This window comes from Apaloderma vittatum, unplaced genomic scaffold, assembly GCF_000703405.1.
Source record: "Apaloderma vittatum isolate BGI_N311 unplaced genomic scaffold, ASM70340v1 scaffold4308, whole genome shotgun sequence".
NCBI classification, from domain to species: domain Eukaryota; kingdom Metazoa; phylum Chordata; class Aves; order Trogoniformes; family Trogonidae; genus Apaloderma; species Apaloderma vittatum.
In genome coordinates, this window is record NW_009732249.1 from 1 (window position 1) to 12,159 (window position 12,159).

At 34.8% G+C, this 12,159-nt stretch overlaps 1 protein-coding gene across 1 annotated transcript in view; it reads left to right on the plus strand.

Moving 5' to 3' along the window:
* Positions 1-2,532: 2,532 nt before the first annotated feature.
* The window catches only part of SMCHD1 (structural maintenance of chromosomes flexible hinge domain containing 1), a gene marked incomplete at its 5' end in the record, with an annotated part of 54,618 nt that continues 44,991 nt past the window's right edge, over positions 2,533-12,159 (plus strand). The window contains 11 exons of the mRNA XM_009875433.1: positions 2,533-2,615; positions 2,733-2,863; positions 4,736-4,850; positions 4,996-5,115; positions 6,711-6,877; positions 9,010-9,103; positions 9,378-9,588; positions 10,404-10,524; positions 10,625-10,808; positions 11,379-11,576; positions 11,716-11,829. Of these exons, the coding sequence (XP_009873735.1) occupies positions 2,533-2,615; positions 2,733-2,863; positions 4,736-4,850; positions 4,996-5,115; positions 6,711-6,877; positions 9,010-9,103; positions 9,378-9,588; positions 10,404-10,524; positions 10,625-10,808; positions 11,379-11,576; positions 11,716-11,829 (1,538 nt within the window). The remainder of the gene's footprint in view (positions 2,616-2,732; positions 2,864-4,735; positions 4,851-4,995; positions 5,116-6,710; positions 6,878-9,009; positions 9,104-9,377; positions 9,589-10,403; positions 10,525-10,624; positions 10,809-11,378; positions 11,577-11,715; positions 11,830-12,159) is intronic.

Genomic DNA, 12,159 nt, shown 5'->3' on the forward strand with positions numbered 1-12,159 from the left:
CTTTTCCAGCCTCAACGATTCTGTGATAGTTATAGCTACTATAATCACCTTGTTATTAGAACTACTAAGCTTTGAAGAGAAATATGTAGTCTGTTGTTTCTTGTGTTCATTTTTCTCTATAACTATTTACTAGAACTCCCAATCCTTATTCCTCTATCAAAAACCATGAAAAGTCGCCTGATAAGAAAAAGAGTATTTTAGAGTCAAGTATCATCCATTTAGCTTTACTTACGGTAACATATAAACAAACAGGTTTTGTGTTAAGTGCAAGATGATGCATGGTCATCAAGTTCTACAGTAGAACTTGAAGAAGCTCCTTTTTCTGTTTTTATGTTTTCTTATGTTAAGGATGCAGATTTTTAAAGTTTTCAAATTAGAAATTTATTATACTTTCAAAAGAGTTTTGGTTTCAGTATTGCCATTGTGTTTTTTTAAGCAAAATTTAATTTATTAAGTCAAGAAATAGAATTAATATACACTGAGGAATGTAACTCTTCTTCATTGGAAAAATTCCCCAGTATGTGCATAACAGTTGATTCTCACTCTGTTTTCCTGGTAATACACAGCACTGCAATCAAACGGTTTGTCAGAAGGAACCGTTGCATTTCATAAGATCTTTATGAATACTGCACATTCAATACTGCACTTCCTTTGAGTGCTCATGTAGTTTGTAGCTACCACTCATTTTGCAATGTGATTTGAACATAGCAGCACCTTTGACAAATTGATTTGTTTTCCAAAAATATTGAAACAGGAAGAAAGTATATCCACAAGAGAGAAAAAGACTTTTAATCATGTCTGTGGGCCTAAATACCCAAGTTACTTGACAACTTGCTCTAGTTTAAACACATTTTGAACTTATCTTTGGGTCCATCTGGCAGTATACATTTGCTGTTTTTTCTCCCTGCATATTGTTGCCCAACAGCTGGAAGGAAAGCAAACTTTACTATTACAAAGGGAAAAGTAAACCCTAGGAGCTCTCTATGGTGCTTTAAATTATCATTCTTTCTAAAAGAGAGTGAACAAGCTTCATGTGTTTGTGAGAAACTTTTCACATGCATTTAAGTCAAAAATTGATCTTGTCTGTACTCTGTAATGTGTGACAGAGGGAAAAGGAGGATTCCTTCTCTGAGGGTACTGCACATGTTCATATTGCTACCACAAAATCCTTTAAAACTGGCCAAAAGTTTTGGTACTACTTGTGGTCATGACTCTTCAGTCCTAAAGAAATGACAATCATCAGAGCTACAAAATCAATAACTTTTAGATCCACTTCAGTAAAGACATTACTGGTATATTTTTTCCTAAGGTGTTCCCAGTTCTCATTCTTTTGAGACCCTAGTGGAAATAATTTCTGAAGTTCTACAACACACCAGTAATTCAGATTTGCGAAACTCTGTATTAAACTGTCTATGTTTGTTATGTACTGGAATTGACTGTTAGAGCAAATAGCAGTTTTGAAGGTTTGAGTGTACTCTTTATTTACAGCATCTCTAAGGGTATGCCTGACTATTTTCATGTGCTGATGAAGGGCCGTTGTTTTTCATATGAAATAGTAAGTATAGATCACGTAACTGATGCTCAACTCTTGTTGTTAGCAGTGAAAAAAGTTGCAAAGAAACTGAGAACTGTCTTTATACTTCAAAGACAGCTTGAGGGAGGATGCTGAATGCTTCAGTGTTGCTGTATGATACTAGTACTCAAGTGATTTCTTTTGCATGTCCACAGCATATGAAGTGTAGTTTGCACAATAGCATTCGGAAGAACCTTGCAAATTGTAGGGTATAAAATTTCCCTATCAGAGAGACTCAGTGGAAATATCTGTTCACTAGGGCTGATCAGTTGGAGTGAATTAATCTGAACTTGATGTATTTTTTTCAGATTGATACTGTTGTCTTAAATAGAATGCAATTTTTCAGTGTTAGGTAGTTCTAAATTCACTTAGGTAAGGACTTCAAGTGCTGATGTTTAGAAACAACAAACTTGCTCAAGTAGTTTGACTGGCTGTTTATGCTCTGTATTGCCAGGTATCTGGCATTTTCTTTGTGGTTTTTTTGTAAACAAATAACTTCATATTTTGGAATTTGCACAGCATTTCCATTCAGTTTTTTTCAATAGATTTATTCTTCCCTCATTACATTAAGAAATAAAAGTCAGGTTTTTCCATTGGATTTTCATATGAATCTTGAAAATTCATTACTAATCGTGGAAAAGGATAAGTTTGTCTTGTGGTAAGGAGCCTGTTAGTTAATCAGTGTTCCTAGGTACTTCTAGTAATTGCATTCTTACCATCAGAGACGTGAAAAATGAAACAAATCAGAAAGTACATGTATAAAACTGTTCTCTTTTTTCTTTTTCTTTTTTTTTTTTTTTAAATGAAGGTGTTATATAATTTTGATGATTTTGACTGTTTAGGTCTTTCTTGTCTAAGAAATGTGTTATACTAATTGGTCAAAGAAACTACGAGTATGTTTTCCGAGTGCCATCTTTTGAAAACAGGATTTTAATATTATTTTTCTTCAATTTCTTTAGCATTTGCTCTTGCTGAGTTGATTGACAATTCTCTGTCTGCTACATGCAGAAATACTGATATTCGGAGCATACAGATAAAACTGGTAAGATAGAAATATTCTGCTTTTTGTTTCGAGTGTAGTTGGCGTTATATTTTATTTTATTTTCCCTGGTGCTCCTTGTTTTGTTTGTTTTGCGGTGTTTTTTTTTCACCCAAACAGTTATTTGATGACTCCCAAGGAAAACCAGCTGTTGCTGTGATCGATAATGGAAGAGGAATGACTTCTAAACAGCTTAACAACTGGGCTGTGTATAGATTGTCAAAGTTTACAAGACAAGGTGACTTCGAGAGGTTAGAAAGTTTTAATCATTTTTATAGTAATTAGCAGGCTCTCTGAAGGTTCACAGAATGTCATTTTAAGATGTAACTCTATACCAGTGCTTAACTAAAACCTACTACTCAATGATTACATATAAATAGATACATACTTTCTGTAGACAGGGAATATATGAGCTTCATAACACAAAACTGCTCTTTTAATATTAAGATACTGTTAGAACACTTTATTTTCATGGCATTTTCTAATCTGCCTTTGACTTGGCTACATTCAGTTTAAGTGCATTTTATGTTCTGCAGGGGTGTTCTTGCAGCGTGTTCATCTGTTACCTGAAAGCCTTTCAGCAGTGCTTTAAGCAGCGCATTCAATGCACCTGGCTACTGGAATAAGGGATACAGGGTTTTTCTTTAGATTTTTTGTTTTGGTTTTGCATCTTAGTTGTGTACAATGTAATGCAAAATTATACCTGAAGATGTGTACTATTTGAAGGAGGCTAGGCAAAAGAAATGTTTTACGTTTAAAGAAGGAAGTTTATGGTGGGTTTTGCTACTTATGAATTCATTTTACAGTTTTGAATTGGTTCTCAAGAGATTTTCCACATGCACAGCCAGACTTAACCCCAGTGTAGAAAATGACAGACAGGAAGTTTATGTAGAGTTCTTGAGCTTTAGTCACCTTTAAATACCTTAAGCCTAGGATAGTAAATGTGAAGATGAGGATCCCAGCCTCAGTCATAATCTATTAATTCTATGAGAAACTGGTATATAAGGTAACAGGCAGTGGAAAGTGATAGTACAGCTGACGAGGTTTGTCGTTTTGTATTGGTTTTGTGTTGGAAGCATCTCAGAATAGACTGACTGCTCTCTGTTAAACAACTGGACATAAGTGCATGAAAAGTCGTTCTGGGTCGTCTAGTAATTTGTAAAGAAATCCACTGGTTTTTGAAAATGCTGTAGGTGTATTTAGTGACAGTAGCAATGCGCAGTATTCTTGAGCTACTGGTTTAAACTGTGGGTTGATACCATTCAGTGGGAGCGTAGCTGTAAATTACGCCAGGATGCCATCTACACCTTATTTTTATTTGGGGACTGCTGGGCTTTGAAAACAGATGTTTGCCCTATTTGCTTAAGCTGGGTAAGACTGTTCATCCATCAAAGCTGACCTAAAAGACATGGAATTTCATTGCTGATGGCATGTGTAGTCTCTCCAGGACTGCATTTAATAGTTGCTGGGCATTATTTCACATTTTGACTCAAAAGTATTTCCATGAAAGGGTGATGTCAGAACGATCAGAGTTGCTTTGTAGGCCGTTTCAGTTTACCATAGCTTCACATCTTGCCATGGTCAAAGGGAGAGCATTGAGAGATTTGCCTTCTACTTTTTACCATTAAAAAATGTGTATAATTACTGTTACTGCGGTACCTGTCACACAGACCTGTTGACCACATCGCTGTTGCAGAGTTAATAACGGAGAAAAGGTTTCGGACCAATGGATTCTTTTTCTAGGAGATTCTCCTTGCCGAGTATTTCCCTCTCTTCCACCTGAACTTCAGGTGAAAAAATATGCATGGATATTAATAAACAGAAAAGTTATTAAGATGAAAAAGTTGAACTTGTATGACTGAATAAGATTTGGTTTGCTGAAAGGAACAAAAATGTCTTATAAGATGATTTGGGAAAAGAGTTACTCTGTCATCATGCTTTTAAAAAGAGTAAGAATTTTAGACATACACATTTTAATGTTGCAATTATAATAGGTCTAAAGTGAAGGTTTTTTGAACAAAATGACTGCAGGAAGAATTTAATACAAGCTGTTTAGATCAGGAGTTTGTTTTTTAAAATTATTTTATCTTGAGAAAATTTACTGAAGGCACTTTTACTCTCAGTGATCATTCAGGATATGTACGCCCTTTGCCAGTGCCTCGTAGTTTAAATAGTGATATCTCATATTTTGGAGTTGGAGGCAAACAAGCAGTATTCTTCGTTGGACAGTCTGCCAGAGTAAGTAATTGTCAATCTTCATTTTAAAACGTTTCTGCCTAATCAGATTGCTATTATCCTAGCTTTTAATGAGAGCGTTAAGCTGTTTTATGTTCATTTTAAATCTTATTTCAATTTTTAAATGCTGTGTTCTCAATAAAATCAGATGATAAGCAAACCTGCAGATTCTCAGGATGTTCATGAACTTGTCCTTTCTAAAGAGGATTTTGAAAAGAAGGAGAAAAACAAAGAAGCAATATACAGCGGATATATTCGAAACAGAAAGGTAAATAGTCTTCATACTTTCTCTTTTTTAACTGAAAACCTTTCTCAGGTTAACATGATTTCACTGTGTAATATTCTTGTAATACTTATCTGGGGATATCTTCATCTTACTGAATCATTTGCACCCTGGAGTATAGGGGAAAAAAATTCTAGCTAGCTCAAAAAATCCAGTGGTTCCTCAAATCTCGACTAATTTTTTTCAAAGAAATTAACTATTTAGTTGAAAAATAAAACAAACAGGCCTGATAGCTTTCATGAAGAAGAAAATCTTAAGTAAAAAGCTGTAAGATAAGGAGGAAGAGCAAGAAGAACTGTTCTTCTGTATTTTGGGGCAAAGGGATAGAGGCAAAGATGTAGCTAAGGGTGCAAGTGGGAGCATAAGTGGGTGCTGTGTATGATGAGGTAATTGGACCTTGATTATAGACCATATCCTGTGGGTTATATCAGTGTTATTAGCCTTTTGTATGGGTAAGAAAGGAATAGGAGATAAGATTTTTATCATGCCAATCTTGGGTCAGTGACTTGAGAATTATCAGAAGTATATATGGTTTCTTTTTAGTCTCTGCAATAGAGATGAGAAGGTAGAGTCACAGAAATAGAGACTGAAAATAAAAGCAAACAAAATTTAGTTTTTATGGAGGTCACAAATGCTTTCCCTATGCATTTGATATTTAGAAGAGAGGATGAGGGATAGAAAAGTAGAAGGTAAGTTAACAGACGTTAATTGGAGAAAACTGACTGAACGAAATGCTCTCTAGCCTTTCTCCTTCTCCGGAGAGGAGGGGAAAGGGAATAAGGCAGACAGACTTACTGATTGGAAAAGAATACTAAAACAACTTAAATAAAACACTAATAATACTAATAAAGAAATAATGAAAATAATTAAATGTATACGAAAGTGATATCAAACCCAACTCCTCTATAGCAATCCCCACTGATGCTGCAAAGCAGGCAGACACCGGGGAAATCCCAGGTTCAGCGGCAGAGGGGAGTTAGACACAGGAGCTGGATTTGGGAACTCGGGATCAGGAGCAAAGGCAGAAGAACGGACAGAGTGCTTCTCAGATGACAGCCATTGAAGAAGGGGGTTAACCTCAGCAATCCCTCAGCTTTATGCTGAATATGGCACGTGTGCAATGGAATACTCTCGTTGGTCTGCTTGCTGTTTCATGGCAAAAACATGTTTCTTCCACTTCAGTTTCTACTATAGAAAGCGGCCTGTCCATTTAAAAGCTTTTTTTTTTAGTGTCTTGGTTTTCGTAAAGAAGACTTTCTCTTGTACATGTTATAGTTCCACCTGATGAATGAGAACACAGCTTTCACACAGTGCCACATTAAACATGATTAAATGCTTTTCTAGACTGAAGAATGTAATGATGAAAGTGAATTGAAAATGAACTAGAAAATGTCAGATGTCAGATTCTCTGTTTGTTGACTTTAATTTGGAAGTTTTTATTTTGTGTTAATCCTTTGTGATTCTTAACATCATGTGTTCTGTATTATTTTACTGTTCTGTTTTTTAATCCTTTTCAAAGCTCATGAGAGTTCAGAAATACTGTTTACATTTCTGCTTTTATTATTTTACTCTTTTTGTAGCCGTCAGACTCTACTCACATCACAAGTGATGATGAAAGATTTCTTCATAATCTAATATTAGAAGAAAGGGATAAAGAGAGTTTCACAGCAGTTGTCATTACAGGTGTACAACCAGTTCATATTCAGTACTTGAAAAACTACTTTCATCTTTGGACAAGGCAGCTGGCGTAAGTTTATGATTAGTGGACTAACAAATGAGATGTTATGAAAGTGGACTAACAAATTCAGATAACTGTTAATTACTTCTTTTTTTGTACTTAATCATTGGCTATATTCCTCTTAAGACTTGATACGTATTTGGTTGATGCCACAATTAGTCTTGTGCCACAATTGGTCTTCCTAGTTAACTGATTTTATAGAAACTAGTACAACTGAATGAGGCCTCCAATGCAAAGAAAGAGGTTTACAAACATCAGTTTCACTATGACTTGATAATTGATGCATAGTTATCTATCCATTTTAATACTTACTATTGGTGTAATGAAAAACTTGCTGTCTAGCTTTGTGCATAGTTGGTGTTTTGTTGTTTTTTTTAATTAAAAAAACCCCACAACCAAAACCTGCTGCTTTATCCCAGTTTAAGTAAGAGACCAATACATGATGCTGTCTAGTCAGGACTATAGCAGTGTCATCAGGGAGCCTGCAGATCTTGGAGATGTGGAAATCTTGTGATACCTGTGAATCATGTGAGCTTATCTGTTAAAATGATGGATCTATCTATGAATGTAAACTGAGCTACGAAACCATGGCCCGGTTTTGAAAACTGGCAAACCAGAGGACTTGATTTTCAAGCTATAATTTTATTTTTGTGTTACCTACAATCTAGTAATTATAATGCATAATATGAGGAAATACCTTATTACATGAAATATCATTCACTTGTGGCTGAAACACTTTTTAACCTTACAAAAATGTAGGGGTACATCTACACTGACAGATAACTCATTAGCTTCTAGCTGCTCTTCTGGTGAACACTTAAACTTAGATGTGTGTTAGTTGATTCCAGTGATCTCTTGAAGTGAAAGAACTGTCTTCATTTGAGATGAAAACCAGGTGCGATTGTTCAAGTCTTTGCCCTGTAGTTATTACAGTAAAACTGGTCAGTGCTACACAATCTTGCATCTCCGTTTCAGCTGTAATGGCCTTTTTTCCCTGCAACTCCCGAATATACCCTCCTGTCATTCCATTTGCCACACATGCACGATACCTGTTTCATTCTGCTCTAATGGGCCACAGCGCATTCCCCACTGTTTTAGATGGAATGGAGTTTTAGATGGAGTGAAGGGAGGGGAAAGTGAACCCCCAAATAAGTATGTCTTAAGGTCATGAGAGCACCTTTTGAGGTCTGGAGGACATGCAGACTGAATGCTCAGCAGTTTGGACATAGTGGTCTACTCTAAAATACTGCGCAGTGAGACCATGAGGAGCTTTTGTTTGAGAACCAAGATTCCTCCTTGGAATGCTTTTATTGCAGCTGAGTGTCAGAAGCAAAGTGATTATCAACGCTTCCAGGTGCATTTAAGTTCCTTCGTATGTTCTGTCCCATTGACTTGTATAATCTCATTTTTCTGCTAACTGCCACCTAGAGATTTAAGGATTCAGTCTTTGAAGTTGGAAGAAGTAGCCGGCTTGCTGAAAAGTTAATGGGGTTAAGTTCCTCAGTCTTCTCAAAATGAAAATCATTAATCTAACTGATAGTGTGGATTTCTTGAATTTTTTAGATGAGCACAAGAGCCATTAGAAGTTAATGTTTACAAATAGAAAAATTATTTCTGATATGCCGATCATATCTATGACTGCTGTCTGTATTCAAGTGGCATATCTTTACATTTTTGTAAATAACTTAGGATAGAGATTGTTTGTTAAATGTTAGATGATCAATAGAAAGCTGATATCAGAGACAAATTTGGGAAGCTTTTTGTCTGTGGTTCTGTTTAATCTCCAGAGTGCAGAGCAAATTACAGTAGTTTAATTATTTGCATTTTGATGTAAAGGATCTGTAGCCATATAACTTTTTTTTTACTCATGTATTATTTTCAGATTTGTAATGTTTCTAGTTACTTTATCAAAAAAATAACCTTAATATAATTGTGCATCAAGGAGATTAGAGTTGAAAAAAGAGTCACTTTTCTGTGAATTTTCTGTACTACACATACATATCATGGAGTTGATTTATAACAATGCATTGAAGCAGTTAATTTAATAAAAATACCAGTTTATTTAGATTTTTAAAAATTAGCGTGTGAAATTTTAAAGTTTCCCTTTCAGCGATTTGTTTTTCATTGAAAATGTATTTCAGACATATCTATCACTATTATATCCATGGACCAAAAGGAAATGAAACTAATGCTGTAACAAAAGACCTAAGCCCTTTCAACAACATTGACATTCAGGTAAGAGCTTTTATACTTACTAGTCAAAAGTATTTTTTGATGGCAAGTTACTTCATATTGTGCCTGTTTCTCTTTAATCATTGATTTTTGAACTGCAGAAGCATTGTAAAATACTTATAAACAGTGTTACTTAAAAAAAATTAAATTACGTGATTGGAGCATAGGAACTACTAATTCATTTTGCTAATAGTTAAAATAGATGTCATAAATGCTAATGGGTGTAGATTTTTTGGTCTAAGGAAAATCAATTTTGTTTTGGGTTTTTTTTTTCCAGATTTCAATGTTCGAAAAAGGAAAAGTACCAAAGATTGTCAATCTTAGGGAGATCAAAGATGACATGCAGACACTGTATATAAATACTGCAGCAGATAGTTTTGAGTTTAAGGCACAAGTTGACGGAGAAGGTATAGTGGAAGGCATCATCCGGTATCATCCCTTCCTGTATGATAAAGAAACATACCCTGATGATCCATGTTTTCCATCAAGTGAGTGCTTATCAGCCCTGTTATAGACAGTCCTACTACGCTGAATGTTTTAATGAATTGGAAACTGCAAAAACTTAAATTGAAGTGTTAATTGTCATCTAATTGGATTGTGGCAAACCAGAAAAGTTTACGTCCTTTTGGATGCACAAGTCTTGTAAACAAATTGGCTATTGTGGTAACTTGTTCATGTGATCTTTGATATAACGCCATCTGATTGCAACCTATAAACTCTTATGGAATGCAGTCCAATTGAAACGTTTCTACCTCCCTGGCTGTAAGATCTTTGCTTTGAGAAACTAATGAAACACCATTCAAGATATTCTAACATTGGAAAACCACAGAGGACAACTTACAGTCTAAGTCCTTAATTTAACATTTGTTTTCTCTAGCTGATGAGTTTTCAGATGCTAGGGTTTTAAAATAATTTGTGTTGGTGATTTTTTTTTAATTTTTTTTTGGGAGTAGAACAAATCTTGAGCTTAATTATGACAAGATTTTATGATAGGAGAACATCACTTGTAACTAATGGGAAAAAGTAATATTTACTCAATCTTGAAATCTGCAGATCCGGTAATATCATTCATTCCCTGTTTAAAGTTTTTCCGTAGCTCTTTTTTTTTTAGTTTTTCTGATTGATATTTCTGAAACAGAAAAAAAAAAATCTTAATATTGTTCATACCTGGCTTGATACCTTGTGTACTGCTACAGTGCCTAACTTAATAAGTATAGATAATCCTTAGACTGTTCTCTTTTCTGATACCTTATTAGTTTTTGCGAGAAATTTAGTCTTTACGACTGTCTCCTTTTTAATCCAGAATTAAATGATGATGATGATGATGACGACTGCTTTATAGTAGAAAAGGGTGCCAGAGGGAAAAGGCCTATTTTTGAATGTTTTTGGAATGGGAGATTAATACCATACACAACTGTGGAAGAGTAAGTGGTAATCTGTTTGTACAGATTCTATAGATTTCTATATAGTTTCTAAAGATTTCTATACAAATAGGCTTTAATTGTCTTTCTCCTTTTGTTTAAGTTTTGACTGGTGTGCTCCTCCAAAGAAGAGAGGATTGGCACCAATTGAATGCTACAACAGAATTTCTGGTGCATTATTTACCAATGATAAGTTCCAAGTCAGCACAAACAAACTCACTTTCATGGATCTGGAGCTGAAGCTAAAAGATAAGAATACTCTGTTCACAAGAATCTTCAATGGACAGGTAATTGTTTTATTCTGTGTTTAAAGAACGAATAGATGTGGCGCTTGAGGATATGGTGTAGTGGTTAGAGAAATGCTGGGAAAAAGGTTGGACTTGATGACCTTGGAGATCCTTTCCAACCAGAATGATTCTGTGATTCTGTTAAGTATTTTTTTCTTGGCAAAGTTTACTGCATATGATATAGAAACCTTTATTCAGTGGTCATTTCTTCATGAATTTTGCCAGTTTCTGAAAATCTTTGCCTTGGGCCCTTTTGCTAGACTTTGTAGTAGACAGTTCTCTCGGTTTTAGTGAGTAGTAAAGCTGACTGAAGAAATAGTCTTTTTCCTTTTATTTTCTTAAACTTTCTCTGCTTGTTATATGATGTTTTTTGTGAAAAGACCTTCTTCATAGAAGAATATGGGTGCTGGGGGAGACACATGCCTTGTCTTGAAGTATAGCTTTCCTAGAATTTTTTAGTGTTTCCAGGCTGAAGAATCCATTTTTAATACGATATCGATGTACTCTTGTGAGTGTTTATAGTTCTGAAGTCAAGTTTAAATTTTTTTTAATACATTAATCCCTTTATAGGAGCAGCGAATGAAAATTGACAGAGAATTTGCTTTGTGGCTCAAAGACTGTCATGAAAAATACGACAAACAGATAAAATTCACAATCTTTAAAGGAGTAACTACACGTACTGATTTACCATCCAAAAGAATGCAGAGCCCTTGGACCGTGTATGCTGCAATAGAGTGGGATGGGAAAACATTCAAAACTGGACAGCTGGTAAGTTAGTTTCTCACTGATATTGGGGTTTTTTTGTTTGTTTGTTTTGCAATAGAGCATTTGAACCATATAAAATGCAAATGCTATACATTTGATGCAGAATTAATGTATTAACATAAATTGTTGTCTTTCTTTACAGGTGAAAACTATTAAGACTCTTCCAATATTCTATGGCAGTATCACAAAATTTTTTTTGTATGGAGACCATGATGGGGATATATTTGCCACTGGAGGAGAAGTTCAGATTGCTTTGGTAAGACAAGTATAAAAAGTATTCGCACAACCAGTATGCCTATGGAATCTTTAAACATAATCCTTGATAGGCGTATTTAAATGATTCCTAAATAACTGTTGAAATTTAAGTGGGTTTTTTTTTTACATTCAGCAATCTAGAAATAATCGAGGTGCTTACTTTCATTAGTTTTAATGTACATACATTGAAATTATTTTTCATGATCAACGATCTGATTTATTTAAATTTGCATGTGAAATAGAGTATCACAGTTGTTGTGCATCCATTCTTAACCCTTGTGATTTTAGCACATTTTAGAACAGTGTATTGTGGTACTGTTCAATACAAGGT